Source organism: Emys orbicularis, chromosome 6 (genome assembly GCF_028017835.1).
Source record: "Emys orbicularis isolate rEmyOrb1 chromosome 6, rEmyOrb1.hap1, whole genome shotgun sequence".
NCBI classification, from domain to species: Eukaryota; Metazoa; Chordata; order Testudines; family Emydidae; genus Emys; species Emys orbicularis.
In genome coordinates, this window is record NC_088688.1 from 25619518 (window position 1) to 25633981 (window position 14464).

A 14464-nucleotide genomic window follows, 5' to 3' on the forward strand; every position below is an offset into this window, starting at 1 on the left:
AAGGTTCAACTATTCTCTTCTTCTTTCACTACTTTGAGGCAAACTGTAAGACTTTGGTGAGAGAGTGGGTGGTAGGAAGTGGTCTGGGGAGACAGCTTTAAGGCAGTCCTGGTGCTGGACATTGGTGCCTCTTACAAGATCCTGGGCCACAGACTAGTGGAGTGGGGGGCCTGGGTTCCCTTACTAATCCCCCTTGTTAAGAAGGGCATGAAAATTCTCACTTCCAAACTCTCCCTCAGGGAAGGAAGCAGAGGGTAAAGACCTTTAGAATCCTGCAGCAGGGATTGGACACCCACAGACAGACTAAAGGTTCCCCCCCAATCCTGAGGGTGGGGGACACCATGTCTTCCTTAGGACTCTGTCACCCTGCAGATAGATAAGACTGAAGGGTGACTTGACTGGAGGCTCGTGACAGTAGCCAAGGGAAAATATTGGAGGTGGGGCAAGCAGAGGCCTAGCCCCCTAACCACTAGGTGATGCCACCAACTAACACCGTCCATCACAGAGACTTCAACGCAGTTGCTCCTGGAAATGTTGCTGCTGTTGGTACTCCTACATAAATGGCAGCAAGACTTGTTGAACAGCAGCCTGGGGTTGATGTTGTTGACTCAGCAATTCAGTCATCGATTTCAAGACCTAATACATTTACTCCCTTTGTGAAGAAGCTGTTTCATCTTGCCCTGACACTACCTGTAAGCAGGTGGAGTTCCCACCCTGCTCCTAACACAATACACTCACTGGCTGCAGGCCAAACTTACCCCCTTCTTGGGATTTCCTTTATTGCAACCTAAAAAGCAACAACAAAACATAAACCTCAGCCTATATTTTCTCCTGAGACCAACTAGAATTCTTCCCTGCACTAATACTGTGTCCTAGACCCTAGTTTTCTGTGCCTCAGAATGACACCCATTATCAACTCAGACCCTTTCATATCCTGGTTTGGTATTAAAAGGATGCCATAATCTGTCGACAGGGTGAGTCAGCAGAAAAGCTCTACATCTGTGCAGGGTTCTAGTGCCTGACATCAGGATGAATCAGCAGAAGAGTTCTGAATCTCTCTGTAAGGTCCTTGAACTTGATACCCTATTTCATGCCCTTAAAAATAATATTAACTAATAAAGGATCAAGTGTTTCTCTATATTGAAATGGAATTTGAGAAATGGTACTTCCACTGGGAGTTAAGAACTGAATCCAGCTTTATGCCTGCAATGGTTAAGCAAATACTCGAGCAGTGAATCAAGACTTTGTGTCTGATGTATGGAATCTAACCACACCTCAGACCAGTTGAACTCTTTTCTTCTCCTACACTCAGTTTGCTGTTCTTAGTCACAAGAATGCCAACTGTGCATTCATTTCACTTAAAAACTTCCAAAGTCTTGCAATAGTTTCGAACTATTAGTAATAGTACTGAACTCCTTGGGCCTGATCCTCATTATCAGTGGGTAGGTGTAATGGGGTAAAATTATCAACATCACCTAAGTGACTTAGATGCCTAAGTACCATTGGGTGCAATGAGATAAAAGTTCCTGAGTCACTTAGGTGCTTTTAAAAAATTTTACCCAGAGAGGTGTAAAGGTTGCCTTTATGTAAATGAGAATTAGGTTCCTTGTGTTTAGACAGGATAGGGCTGTGATTTGTTTTCTGGTACAGATATAAATATGCAGGATATGAAATTATCATGGGAAAAATAGAAATGAATGCATTGTGGAGTATTGTTTTCAAAGCAAAGATTTGGAGAATGCGGAGAATTTGAATCTGATTTGTCCACTTGATGTCAGTGGTCACACGAGACAGAATTCTTTTGTAAAGAAAGAGGTAAATCAATAACAAATGGTTAAAAGAGAGAGACAAATTCATGGCTTTGTCATGGAAAAAATATGTAAAAGTCCTAATTTCAGTATTTAAAAAAGGAAAAGTCATGATACATGATACTTATATTATCCTTACATTTATTTTTCCAGTAGAAAAATGTGAAATATCTGTAATCAATAGTTTAAAAGCATATAAAGAGCCAAAAAAGTCCAATTAATGGAAAAGTCTTACTGAGTAGTAGGCAAACTCAGTGAAAAAATCACGACTCATTATAAAAACACAAACTAAAAGACACATTTTTGTCACAAAAATCATATATCTGACAAACATACAGCTTTGATCATGACTATGAGAAATATTAATCTGAGCACATGAATTCTTGAAAATAAAGGTGAAATGCTGGCCCCATTGAAGCCAATGCAAGGTTTTCCATTTACTTCAGGGGATCCAGAATTTCACCCTAAAACTTTATTTTACCCCTAAATATGACACAAACTAATAACTCAAAAGACATTTTAAAATGGGGAAGTAATAATGCTAGTATCACGAGAGTGATAAATGACGAGTGTACTTGTCTATTTTTGTAGTGTCACTCTGTTTTCTGTCTTTTCTTCTTTTTTTTAAGTTCAAAACGAACTATGACAAGAGAATGTTTAGAGTAGCAATTCCACCCAATGAAACATCCGTTGTGGCTTCCGTAATAAACAATGTATCAGAGGCAATGGAAACCCTAACTCGAATGAAGGAGGAGGTGATCCCTGTTCCAGGTGCCGTCAATGGAGTGAATGCATTGGGACTGGTGGTCTTCTCAATAAGCTTCGGATTGGTGATTGGGAACATGAAGGAGCAAGGGCAGCCATTAAGACACTTCTTTGATAGCCTTAATGAAGCTATCATGAGATTGGTAGCTCTAATCATGTGGTAAGTGCCTCTGTTAAATGCTATGTTAAATTATTATGTCAAAATGTTTTGAACATTCAGCACCAGTATGTGCTGGATACTGAGGATCTGTGTTTTGTAGGAGGTCAGATTAGAAGTTCATTGTTCAGCTTTGCCGGAAGGAGGACAGGAAAGACTGGCTGTGATTTTGTTAGGCCACAAGTTTATTCCTAAATGTCAGTGAGTACCTGGCAGATAAAAGTGTACAATGCAGGTAATTCCATAATCCTTTACATATGCCTGGGGGGGGGGGGGCTGCTATCAGCCCTCCCCCTTTACTCATCCTGGTCCCCAGCCAACCCGCTGCTGTGATCTCACCACCTCCCCCCCTCAAATGTGGGTTAAGGGGGGCTATAAAAGAGGTGGGGTTGGCTCCCTGCTGTGCCAGGCATAGGAGCCCTGAAGCCCCCTTTCTCTTCATTTAAAGAATATCTCCTTTAAATCCTTTACCAATCCATTTTATGTGATCACTGTATCCCTTCCCTATGGAGTACCTGCACTAGACATCCACCCACATTGACATAATGAGTCGCGACATCGTAACCTAACCGTCATTTCATGTTTGCCCCAACTAAGCCCCCAACCCACTGTAGGGAAGGTGAAAAAACCCACCTTGCCTTGGCCAATCTGGTGGTATAGGAAAAATGCCTTCCCAGACCCCTGAGAAAGGAGCAACTAGAGTAATCCCCACAGCAGATCATGAAAAACCTGGTATTTAACTATTTCTTGTGGGTGGGAGGATTGGTGATGCTCTACCTGATCCAGGTAAAAAGAGGGCTTTTCCTGAACCAGCGCAGACCTAAATAGTCTCCCCTCTTCCAGTCACCAGGGGCGGGGAATGGGTCAGCATCCCCCACACTGACCTGGTCTAAAGCTGCTGCAGCAAGTCACTGTCACACTCAGCAGTCTTTCCAGGGGGGCAGCCTTTCCAGCCTAAAAGGGGCCACACACCTTTTCCTTCAAGCCAGACAATGCCCCCACAGCTTAATGTACAGTGAGGTCATCATGGTCTCTTCTGGCCTTAAAAATCTATGAATCTAAGAATCTTCTGCTGCTGAAAATTGGTATAGCTCCATCAACTTCACTAGACCTACCCCAATTTACAGCTGCTGAGGATCCAGTCCTGAAGGATAATATCCGTTTAGCTATTTATAACTAAACATGATGTTTTAAAATTGAGTTCTGCACACTGATAATCTGAAAAGGATCTAAATATTTTAATGTATATTCATCTCTTGATGCATGTGAGTAATTCCTATTGTCATTACCATTAAGAGGTAAATATACTCTTTAGAGTCCATGACAGAGTTTGCTTGGCATATAAAGATCCTCTTATCATATGCTAACTCCTATCACTCCTTCCCTCTAACTCTATGGCACCATGTCAATGTCCCATTTATCAACAATATGCCCATTATTTTCATTAGTTCAGAACACTATTTGCTTTTCCAATGTGCATAGCATATTAATATGTCACTGCTATTCCCAAATGTTCATTCTCCTATGAATTGTTGTTAGTTTTTATATGGTATTCTACAGACAAATGACAATGAAATCCCTGCTCAGAAGGGTTACCATAAAATCTTTACAAAGTCTAAGATGCAACATTTCTCAGTCAGAGGCCAAATACAACAATTCATTTATGAAATGACATCTTCCCTCACATGCTACAGCTGATCATTTTACACAAACACATATACATCTCCAGTGTCATGGAAACTCCTTAAGTAATGGATGAAAAGCTATAAAGAAGTTTATTTTTTCTAATAATTTCTAATATTTTTTCAAACATTTTGTCCTTTACAATCACATTTCTAAACATATTAATTATGAATTGTTATTATTATCCTGGAAATGTTTGAAAATTTAAAATATGGAGTGAGAATTATTACATTGGGAAAACTTCAAGGTGGGTTTGATGGCTGCTGAGTGTAATGTTATAATCAATGTAATAATCAAGTTCTGTTATTTTACATGAGTGTAGTAAAATGACAGGTAACAACTTTGTAAATAAGACCCTGTGAAAAGTCCAGCTGCAATTAAGATTATCTTTTATATACCTTAACTAGCAGGTTGACGTATTGAGCGCTAGATCCCGACCTCAGCTCTGGCTGAGTAGTATTTGGCACAGCTGAGGAAAGTGGTTTAAGCTTCTTTTGCAAAGCCCCAACCCTGTGCATAGTCTCCATCATAAAAGCAGCCTCCAGGTGGCTCTACCTATCCTATGCCCATCTGCCTATGGCCTGAAGCAGCCTGGCATCAGCCAAACCTAATAGCTTTCTGGTTGTACCCCTTTCCCCAACCATTTTCAGCACTGGGAACCAGAATGCAGGTGGCAAAGAAGCCACTACGCCAGCCCTACACAACCCAGGCATTCCCCTACACAGAGGTAATCCTCAGGGAATTGTTTTAAAGTGGCCTTTAAATGGCAGTCAGGACTCCACAGGAGTCCATCAGCTGTAGATGGCTGGGAGATGGACTGACTGCATTCTCTTCCTGACCTCCTTTTTGCTGACCCTGACCCCAGCAGAGCCACGCAAGTGTTGCAGCCACTTTCACTGCTGTAGCCTCCACTAGGTTGACTTGCCACTGTCCAGCATCTTGAATTGGGTCCAGGATGTTTGTGGTCATTATATCAGTATAACTTTGTAAACAAACATCTATTTGTTCAGCACATATTGATTTGCTTACTTATTTGTAGGTATGCCCCACTTGGTATCATGTTCTTGATTGCTGGGAAAATTGTTGAGATGGAAGATATGGGTGTGATTGGTGGACAGCTTGCCATGTACACTGTAACAGTTATCATTGGTTTGCTCATTCATGCTATTATTGTTCTACCACTACTCTACTTCCTGGTTGTTCGTAAGAACCCTTGGGTATTTATTGGAGGACTTCTGCAGGCACTGATCACAGCTTTGGGAACATCTTCAAGGTACGCTATGAAATTTTTAAGTCCCAATTATACATAAAATCTACCAAAATGTTTCCAATCCTGCAGTCCATATGCAAATTTCCAACGGATGTCAATGAGAGGGCCTTAGTCTACACAAATACCATGAGGCATTAGAAAATGGATATGAGTCAACAGTGTGCCCTTGTTGCCAAGAAGGCTAACGGCATTTTGGGCTGTATAAGTAGGGGCATTGCCAGCAGATCGAGGGATGTGATCGTTCCCTAGGGTTACCATATTCAAACATTTAAAAAAGAGGACACTCCAAGGGGCCCCGCCCCCGGCCCCACCGCCACTCCGCCCCTTCCCTGCCCATGGCCCCGCCCCAACCCCACCACTTCCACGCCCCCATTCCAACCCCTTCCCCAAAGTCCCTGCCCCAACTCTGCCCACTCCTCTGAGCACCCCACATTCCCCCTCCTCCCTCCCGCTCTGATCTTGGTTGGGGGTTGCTAAGTGCTTCCCTGCTCCCCACTCGCCCTGCAGCCCCTGCACCCCCCGCCCCTGCAGCCTCTGCGCCCCTCGCCTGCCCTGCCCCTGCAGCCTCTATGCCCCTGCCTGCCCTGCTCCTCCTCGCCCTGCAGCCTCTGCGCCCCCCGCCTGCCCTGCCCCTGCAGCCTCTATGCCCCTGCCTGCCCTGCTCCTCCTCGCCCTGCAGCCCCTGCACCCCCCCGCCTCTGCAGCCTCTGTGCCCCCTGCTCCCCACTCGCCCTGCAGCCCTTGCACCCCCCCACCCCTGCAACCTCTGCGCCCCCCGCCTGCCCTGCCCCTGCAGCCTCTATGCCCCTGCCTGCCCTGCTCCTCCTCGCCCTGCAGCCTCTGCACCCCCCGCCTGCCCTGCTCCCCCGCTTGCCCGGCAGAGGGAGAGCTGCGGGCTCCACGTGGACCCAAACACTGTGCCGCGCTGCTCTGCGGGGGAGGAGGGAGCAGGGGAGGGGGAGGGACTCTGGCTGCTAGAGGCCCCAGTGGCTGCAAGCGGCTTTCAATCAGGCCCAGCCGTCCAATCAGCCGCGCCACACTCTGCATGAGGGGAAAGGGGAAATCCCGGACATTTCTACTTTATTAGAAATCCCCCCCGGACGGCCATTTAAAGCTGAAAAAGCCGGACATGTCCGGGGAAACCCGGACGGATGGTAACCCTATCGTTCCCCTCTATTCGACATTGGTGAGGCCTCACCTGGAGTACTGTGTCCAGTTTTGGGCCCCACACTACAAGAAGGATGTGGAAAAATTGGAAAGAGTCCAGCGGAGGGCAACAAAAATGATTAGGGGGCTGGAGCACATGACTTATGAGGAGAGGCTGAGGGAACTGGGATTGTTTAGTCTGCAGAAGAGAAGAATGAGGGGGGATTTGATAGCTGCTTTCAACTACCTGAAAGGGGGTTCCAAAGAGGATGGATCTAGACTGTTCTCAGTGGTACCAGATGACAGAACAAGGAGTAATGGTCTCAAGTTGCAGTGGAGGAGGTTTAGTTTGGATATTAGGAAATACTTTTTCACTAGGAGGGTGGTGAAGCACTGGAATGGGTTACCTAGGGAGGTGGTGGAATCTCCTTCCTTAGAGGTTTTTAAGGTCAGGCTTGACAAAGCCCTGGCTGGGATGATTTAGTTAGGATTAGGTCCTGCTTTGAGCAGGGGGTTGGACTAGATGACCTCCTGAGGTCCCTTCCAACCAGGGGCGGGTCTAGGCACCAGCAAAGCAAGCAGGTGCTTGGGGCAGCCCATTTGCAGGGGCAGCAGCTGGCAGGGATCCAGCATGGGAGCTGAGAACCAACAGGGGGCCATGGGAGCTGTAGTTCCTTGGTTAGCTCCCTGCCTATAGAGCCAGCCCTGGAGCAGGGAAAGAACTACATTTCCCAGCATTCCCTTGGCCGTTATCAACAGGAAAGGGAGGGGGAGGAAGTATGTAGCTGAAACCTCATGCTGCAGCTTGCTGTGAATGGAGAGCTCACTGCTAGAAGTGGTGGTCCTGTGAATGGGGAACAAGTGTGCCCAAGGAGTAGAAGGCTTTGCCCCAGAGATCCCCTTCAGAAGACATCCCCAGCCTGGATTAGGGATACTGCTGTGACCTCACCTTGCAGCCCCCCAAAGAAAGAATTGGGTGGACTAAATGGACAGTGCACTTCTCTATCTGAAGCCTAGCAAGGGAGGTACGTGGATCCCACTAGAATTTAAAATGAAAAGTAAGGGAGGGGAGGCTCTGCTAGAGGACTTGGGCAGCTTTAGATACAGTACCAGGCTCATAGGAGGATTTCCACTTCTGAGCCATGGAAGCAGAAATTGACTTTTCCTTTCCAGATTTAGCTAATATTCAGAAAGGGAATCTAGCACCTGCCTTCCAGATTTGAACACCCTCAAAATTCAGGCATGCTCAAGCTCAATTTGGGCAGCTGTTACTTCATTTCTCCCAAATCAAATATACTGATCCACTGTAACTTGCTGTAGAAAAAGTAGGATAAAATTGAGCAAGAAATGCTTCCCAGTGGTTATTAGGACTAGAATTACTATTTTCAACAGCCATTGCCATTTTTTTTTAATTTTTTTAGTTTTATTTGTTTAAAAGGAAGACAGTGATATTGCATTGGCAAATTTCCCCATAGAAACAAAGAGTGGAACAAAAAAATAATAAAGGCACCTCAACTTTTCCTCATTTATGGAGGACAGTTTTATAATATGCATCCAGATATCCTCCAATCACACAAGCTGAAAATTGTTCCACTTTACTAGAGTTCTGTAACCATATGGGAACCAGACCTGTCTGTGTTCTGTGCACATCCAAAATTCCTGCTGAATGACCCACCCTGGGAGTGAGTTACCAGTCACCCAGGGCTGGGGTGGAAGGAGGGTGCAGTTGGTGGGGGAGAGCCCAGGGCTGGGGTGGCAGAGGGTGTGGGTGGAGGGGGGACAGCCCAGGGCTGGGGCAGCAGGGTGTGTGTGGGTGGGGGAGGCACAGGTGGGAGGGAAAGGGAGGACCCCAGAGCTGGGGCAGCAGGGGGTGCAGGTGTGGGGGGGGGAGAGCCCAGGGCTGGGGCAGCAGCAGGGTGCGGGTGGGGGGGGGAGCTCAGGGCTGGGGCGGCAGGGGGGTACGGGTGGGGGGGAAGCTCAGAGCTGGGCAGCAGGAGGTGCGGGTGGGGGGGAGCTCAGGGCTGGGGTGGGGGGCAGCCAAACATTTTTTTGCTTGGGGTAGCAAAAAACCTAGAGCCGGCTCTGCTTCCAACCCTGATATTCTATGATTCTAAAAGGTGGTTTTCTGCCATGAAGAAATTTACAAATGTCACTGGAGGTACTGCTGTAATTACTATGGCCACAAAGTTAAAACAATACAGGTCTGTCTCATCTTACGCTGGGGTTACGTTCCGCCGTCAGCGCCTAAAGCGAAAATCGCGTATAGTCAAAATTACATTGGGTGTAATGGTGGGTGGAATCGCCCGCACTACACAAACAGTATTTAAATTGTTATTTTTCTCTTTTTTGTTTTTTTGTTTTTTTGTTTTTTGCCGACCGCATAAAGCTGAAATCGCACATGTTAAATGCACCTAAGATGCAACAGACCTGTATCTAAACCTGAGAAATCTATGCTATAATATTATTGGTATGATAAACAACGTAGGCTGATATAACTGAATAAATTCATTGTCATAGACTAATTTTTTTATGCTTTTGGACACTATTTCAGGCCTACTCCTCTCTTGTATAGAATATTATTATATAAATGAGTATGTATCTATATTGTCTTTTTTCTTGTTTTAGTTCTGCCACCCTACCCATAACATTTAAATGTCTGGAAGAGAATAATGGAGTGGACAAGCGTATTACAAGATTTGTGCTCCCAGTGGGTGCTACAATTAACATGGATGGGACTGCTTTATATGAGGCTTTGGCTGCAATTTTCATCGCACAGGTTAACAACTTTGAACTGAATTTTGGGCAGATTATCACAATCAGGTACAGAAGCCATTATCTATATACTTTGATTCAAGGTGCCTTTAAATAACAATGATGTGAACAACTGATCATTGCATTTAAGAGGGTCAGCAATAGCCATAATTTTAAAAGTATTTTACTTTAGATAGCTTGAGTATCTATGCAGAATTTAAAAGCTGTAGATTTATATTCTGCTGTCCAGTGGGTGCATACTCCAGTTGCAACTTGTGTTAGAGAAAGTTATTATTTTGAAGAATGCTAGGAGCAGAAATGGTGTTATTGAGATATAGCAAAGTAGTTGATGTTGTCTAATTGTCTGTTTCTATTTGTGATTCATCTGCATGTTAAGTACGTACCATAAACAATCAGCACAGTAACATGCTACAATACCAATGCTAAGGGAATACAAATTAATTGGAGAAATCTCAAATTTTGTTCATTATGAACTTTGTGCTGTAAGAAGCATTTCTAGTTTTAAAAACGGTCATCCTAGTTCAATATTCAATCAAGACAAGGGAAAATTCTGCTTTTCAAAATTCAAAAGCCTCATGACTCATTTTGATTCTGGATATCTGCTCTCCAGTACATATATGAAACTTGCCATGGATTATATGGATACTGTCTTTTAGATTAAATTCTCCAGTATTACATAGGGATCATAAATGATGTGTTATCATTAGATCTGTGCTTTAAATCTTGATTCCTCCATAAGATACAGAAGATTATTTATCAAACAAAGATGAGATGAGACCAAGAAAATTCAGATCGAGATCCACATTTCTCTAAAGCCCAAAAGGTGCTTAGATCCAGGGTTTCAGTTTGACCCATTATTAAGATAAGGGCTAACTATGAAGCTTGGATCCAGATCCACACTTTCATAAAATTTGCATGTGTTCAGATTGGGGATTTAGATCAGACCCATCTCTAAAACAGGCATTTCTACTTAAAGAACCCTTAGGTCTCTGCATCATGTGTTTCTCCAACAATGTGAAATTGTATGAAAAATCAAAAAGAAAACTACCCACTCGAATGCCTGACTTGATTCAGATTTTTCTCTAGAGCCTTTATACAATTAGGACAATTGTCTTTTCCTCTTTTGTTTGTACAGTGCCTAGTACAATGGTGTGCTGCTCCATCCCTGGGGCTGCTAGTTGCTATCATAATTATAACATGTATTCATCCTAAAGTCAGTAATTTTCTTAACTTTTAAAATGTTTACTAAATAGTAAGGAGAATTATTTTTGGAAATTGACTTATTTCTTCACTGTCATCTCTCTGCATAGCATCACAGCTACAGCTGCCAGTATTGGCGCTGCAGGAATTCCTCAGGCTGGACTGGTCACCATGGTCATTGTGTTGACATCTGTTGGTTTGCCTACAGAGGACATCACTCTTATCATTGCAGTGGACTGGTTCTTGTGAGTATTTCTTACAGAGTCCGTAAAGGGCTATAGCATATTATAAAATACATTGGACAGGGACATTCTGATAATTTCTGAACCTGCAAGTCATGTGATCAGTTGGCTTATTCCTTTACTGAAAATAGTTGGAAAATGTGGTTACTTTGAAGAATAAAGTTTTACCCTACCATGAAGGAGGCTCAAAGTCTGAAAATTCAGTGGCTCAGTTCAGAGCTGATTTATCCCAACCCTTCTGGCTGTACAGACCAGTGAAGGTTTGTGTGCTTTCCCTAAGGATGGGTGAATTGAATAATTAGTCTTCTGAATAATATGCATATTAGCATTATCAGCCATCTGAATATGGCCAGACATTTGGCTAATGTGGCTGACTCATTTGTTTCTCCACCCCTGTGTCTGCTAGAGCAGGGGTTCTCGACATTTTCTTTCTGAGATCCCCGCAACATGCTATAAAAACTCCAGGGCCAGAGAAAGGGAGTGGGGGGCTGGCTCAGGGCTCCAGGCTTCAGCTGCCATGGACTCCCAGTTGAGAACAACTGTGCTAGAGGAGGAGAACACTGAGCAGCATTCCTACATCTGTAAGTACTTGTGGAATCCCCTTAGGCCCCCTGCATTTCTCTGTGCATGGTTATTGGGATAGAACAGCATCACTGTCAGCAGCAGAAGCCAGGAACCTTTCCATGTCTGCCAGTGCAAATAAGGGTGACAGACAGGCTGCTCCACTTACCTGGAGATGCCTTTGTGGGGCTGGGGTAATTGAAGAGGTAGGTGTTCCTCCACTCCATGTCAATGTCTGTCAAGAAAGGATAGCAGCCATTTTCCCCTTTTCTCCATCCCAACTCTTCAGAGAGTATTTGTTTGGATCACTTGATGATTACCTTTTCTGTTCATTCCCTCTGGTGCACCGGGCATTGGCCACCATTGGACGACAGGATACTGGGCTAGATGGACCTTTGGTCTGACCCAATATGGCCATTCTTATGTTATGTCCTTTTCACAGTCCTGCTTCTTATCTGGGCAGGGTAAAGGGGAATGCTGCTAAAAGTGAGAAGGCAGAGTAGAGATGAAATGGCTGTTGTTCTCCCATGGAAGACATTCATACAGGGATGAGAGATCACCTAGCTGTTCATTCCTACCACCACCCCCACTTCCTTATAGCAGCTCAAAGTAAATGTAGCAAAGTGTTTGAGCCCATTGCTAGGGAGTACAAGGGAATTCAGATGAGATATATGGGGGTTTAAACAGTTCCCCAATACTAGGATCATTTGCCCATCCCTACACTTTACGCTATTCCTCACAGGGTTGCCTATGGATGGTGCTACTTCTAGGACTGAAAATATAGCAGCACCATGGCTCATGTTGTGATTCAGTGAGTACCAGAAAGAAAACTGAACTTTACCCCAACAGTAGTGTATGGCAACAATGTTCAGTTTTTAAGGGTATCACAAACTCTGTGAAATTCTCACCATGTCCATAGATCCCAAACATTTAAGGTCTAGGCAGGTGGATGTGATGAGAAGGTGAAATCCAGTCCCAGCCTGGCTCCAAGATTGTTGTGCATTCTTCCTCTCCAGCTGTTATTCCAGCCTATGGACTGTGTTGGGAGTCACTAAGTTTACATAAACATGTCTCAGTAGCTCCTCTGTGGACCTTCCTCCAGCCCTTTACCATTGGGGCCTTCTGTGCAACTCTTTCACAGCATGTAGGGGTTATATTTACACCTCTGCAGAGCTGGGTAAGCTGCTGGGCTGTCCACTAGCCCAAGAAGAAATAATGTCACAACAGAGTATTGGTTGAACCAAACCTTAAGCAAAAATGTCAAAAATTATTTCCTGTGCCCACTATGGACTACAACTCCCAGATGCTTTTCCTTCACATCTCAGCCACTCCAGATCTTTCTCCTAACACAGGGACTCATACAGGAGCATTCCTGCCATCTTACAGCTCAACTGAGCTCTTGCTGGCCTTTATATGGACCAGCACCCAGCTCCTCAAAAGCCTCAATTGGGATGCAACTGATCAGTCACAGGCAGGGCTGGGCCCATCTGCCCTTAAAGAAAGGGGCTAGTCACCCAGTGACAGGCTGCATGCCTGCAGTCTCCATATGCAACCATTTGGGGGACTTAAGTGGTACAAAGGCCCTTGCTCTGGACCTTTGCACCACGCATGAATCTCACCCTAGATTATTTACAATAGTTTATTTTCATTCTGGGCAGGACAGCTAAGAAGGCAACATTCAGTCAATTCAGATATCAGGAGGTCATTACAGCTGACTTATTGTAACATACTCACAAGCCCCCAAACATGAACTACCACAAGCCCACTCTGCTCGGATCACCTCATAACACAGCAATCATATCCTCCTGTGAAATGGCTAGTAACATTATGTCTCAGGTCACTGCATTAGACTTAGAATTCTGGTACAATTGTTAGTTTCCGCAAAGATGGAATAATGCTATTAACATTTCTGATAAATTAATACACATAGAACTATTGGATCATCTCATGGTTATTTTCAAAAGCTATTTTAACACAGGTTTCAGAGTAGCAGCCGTGTTAGTCTGTATCCGCAAAAATAACAGGAGTACTTGTGGCACCTTAGAGACTAACAAATTTATTAGAGCATAAGCATATATGCTCTAGAGTGAACCATATATGGTTCACTCTATATGCATCCGAAGAAGTGGGTTGTAGCCCACGAAAGCTTATGCTCTAATAAATTTGTTAGTCTCTAAGGTGCCACAAGTACTCCTGTTATTTTAACACAGAGACTCTGAATGTTTCACTTAAACAAGTGGGGAAAATAAGACTAACTCAATTATTTTCCACAGGGACCGTCTCCGTACCACTACAAATGTCTTGGGTGACTCCATTGGTGCAGGGATTGTTGAACATTTGTCACGGAATGAGCTGAAGAGCAGGGATGCTGAGATGGGTAATTCTGTGATAGAGGAAAATGAAATGAAAAAACCATACCAATTGATCTCACAGGAAAATGAGAGCGGAAAACCATTAGACAGTGAAACCAAGATGTAGGATAGACCAGGCATGAGTCCAACACTAGAAGTGTGGGAAATATACTTTCTACAACCATTTATATCTTGTTTTCAAGAAGTCCATTTATATCTTGCTTTCTCCCATATGATAGCATTGGAACAGAGTTAATCAAAAACATTCTGAATTAGCAGTGACCAAGGTATGTGTTTGCGTCCCACTTCAAAAAAAATTAACGAGTTATCATACTGGTCCTGCTGGAGATGTGCTAACTGTGAGGGGACAGGGATGGGAAGAGGGAGAGTGTCTATTAAATCATTAAAAAACATACTAGTGTATATGTTACTCAATCCTGTAAATGTGATCTTGTTTTTATAAGCTGGAAAGTCACAATAGATAATACAGCCTGAAAAGGGTTTTATTT

At 44.1% G+C, this 14464-nt stretch overlaps 1 protein-coding gene across 6 annotated transcripts in view; it reads left to right on the forward strand.

Annotated features, from left to right (window-relative positions):
* Positions 1-14082, forward strand: part of SLC1A3 (solute carrier family 1 member 3) — an 85593-nt gene extending 71511 nt beyond the window's left edge. For 4 of the 6 annotated variants that reach the window (XM_065407071.1, XM_065407073.1, XM_065407074.1 and 1 more), the window contains 5 exons: positions 2438-2733; positions 5453-5686; positions 9455-9649; positions 10912-11046; positions 13878-14082. In XM_065407071.1, coding sequence (XP_065263143.1) covers positions 2438-2733; positions 5453-5686; positions 9455-9649; positions 10912-11046; positions 13878-14082 — 1065 coding nt within the window. The remainder of the gene's footprint in view (positions 1-2437; positions 2734-5452; positions 5687-9454; positions 9650-10911; positions 11047-13877) is intronic. The other 2 variants (XM_065407072.1, XM_065407076.1) reach the window with 2 other exon arrangements.
* The last annotated feature ends 382 nt before the right edge of the window (positions 14083-14464 follow it).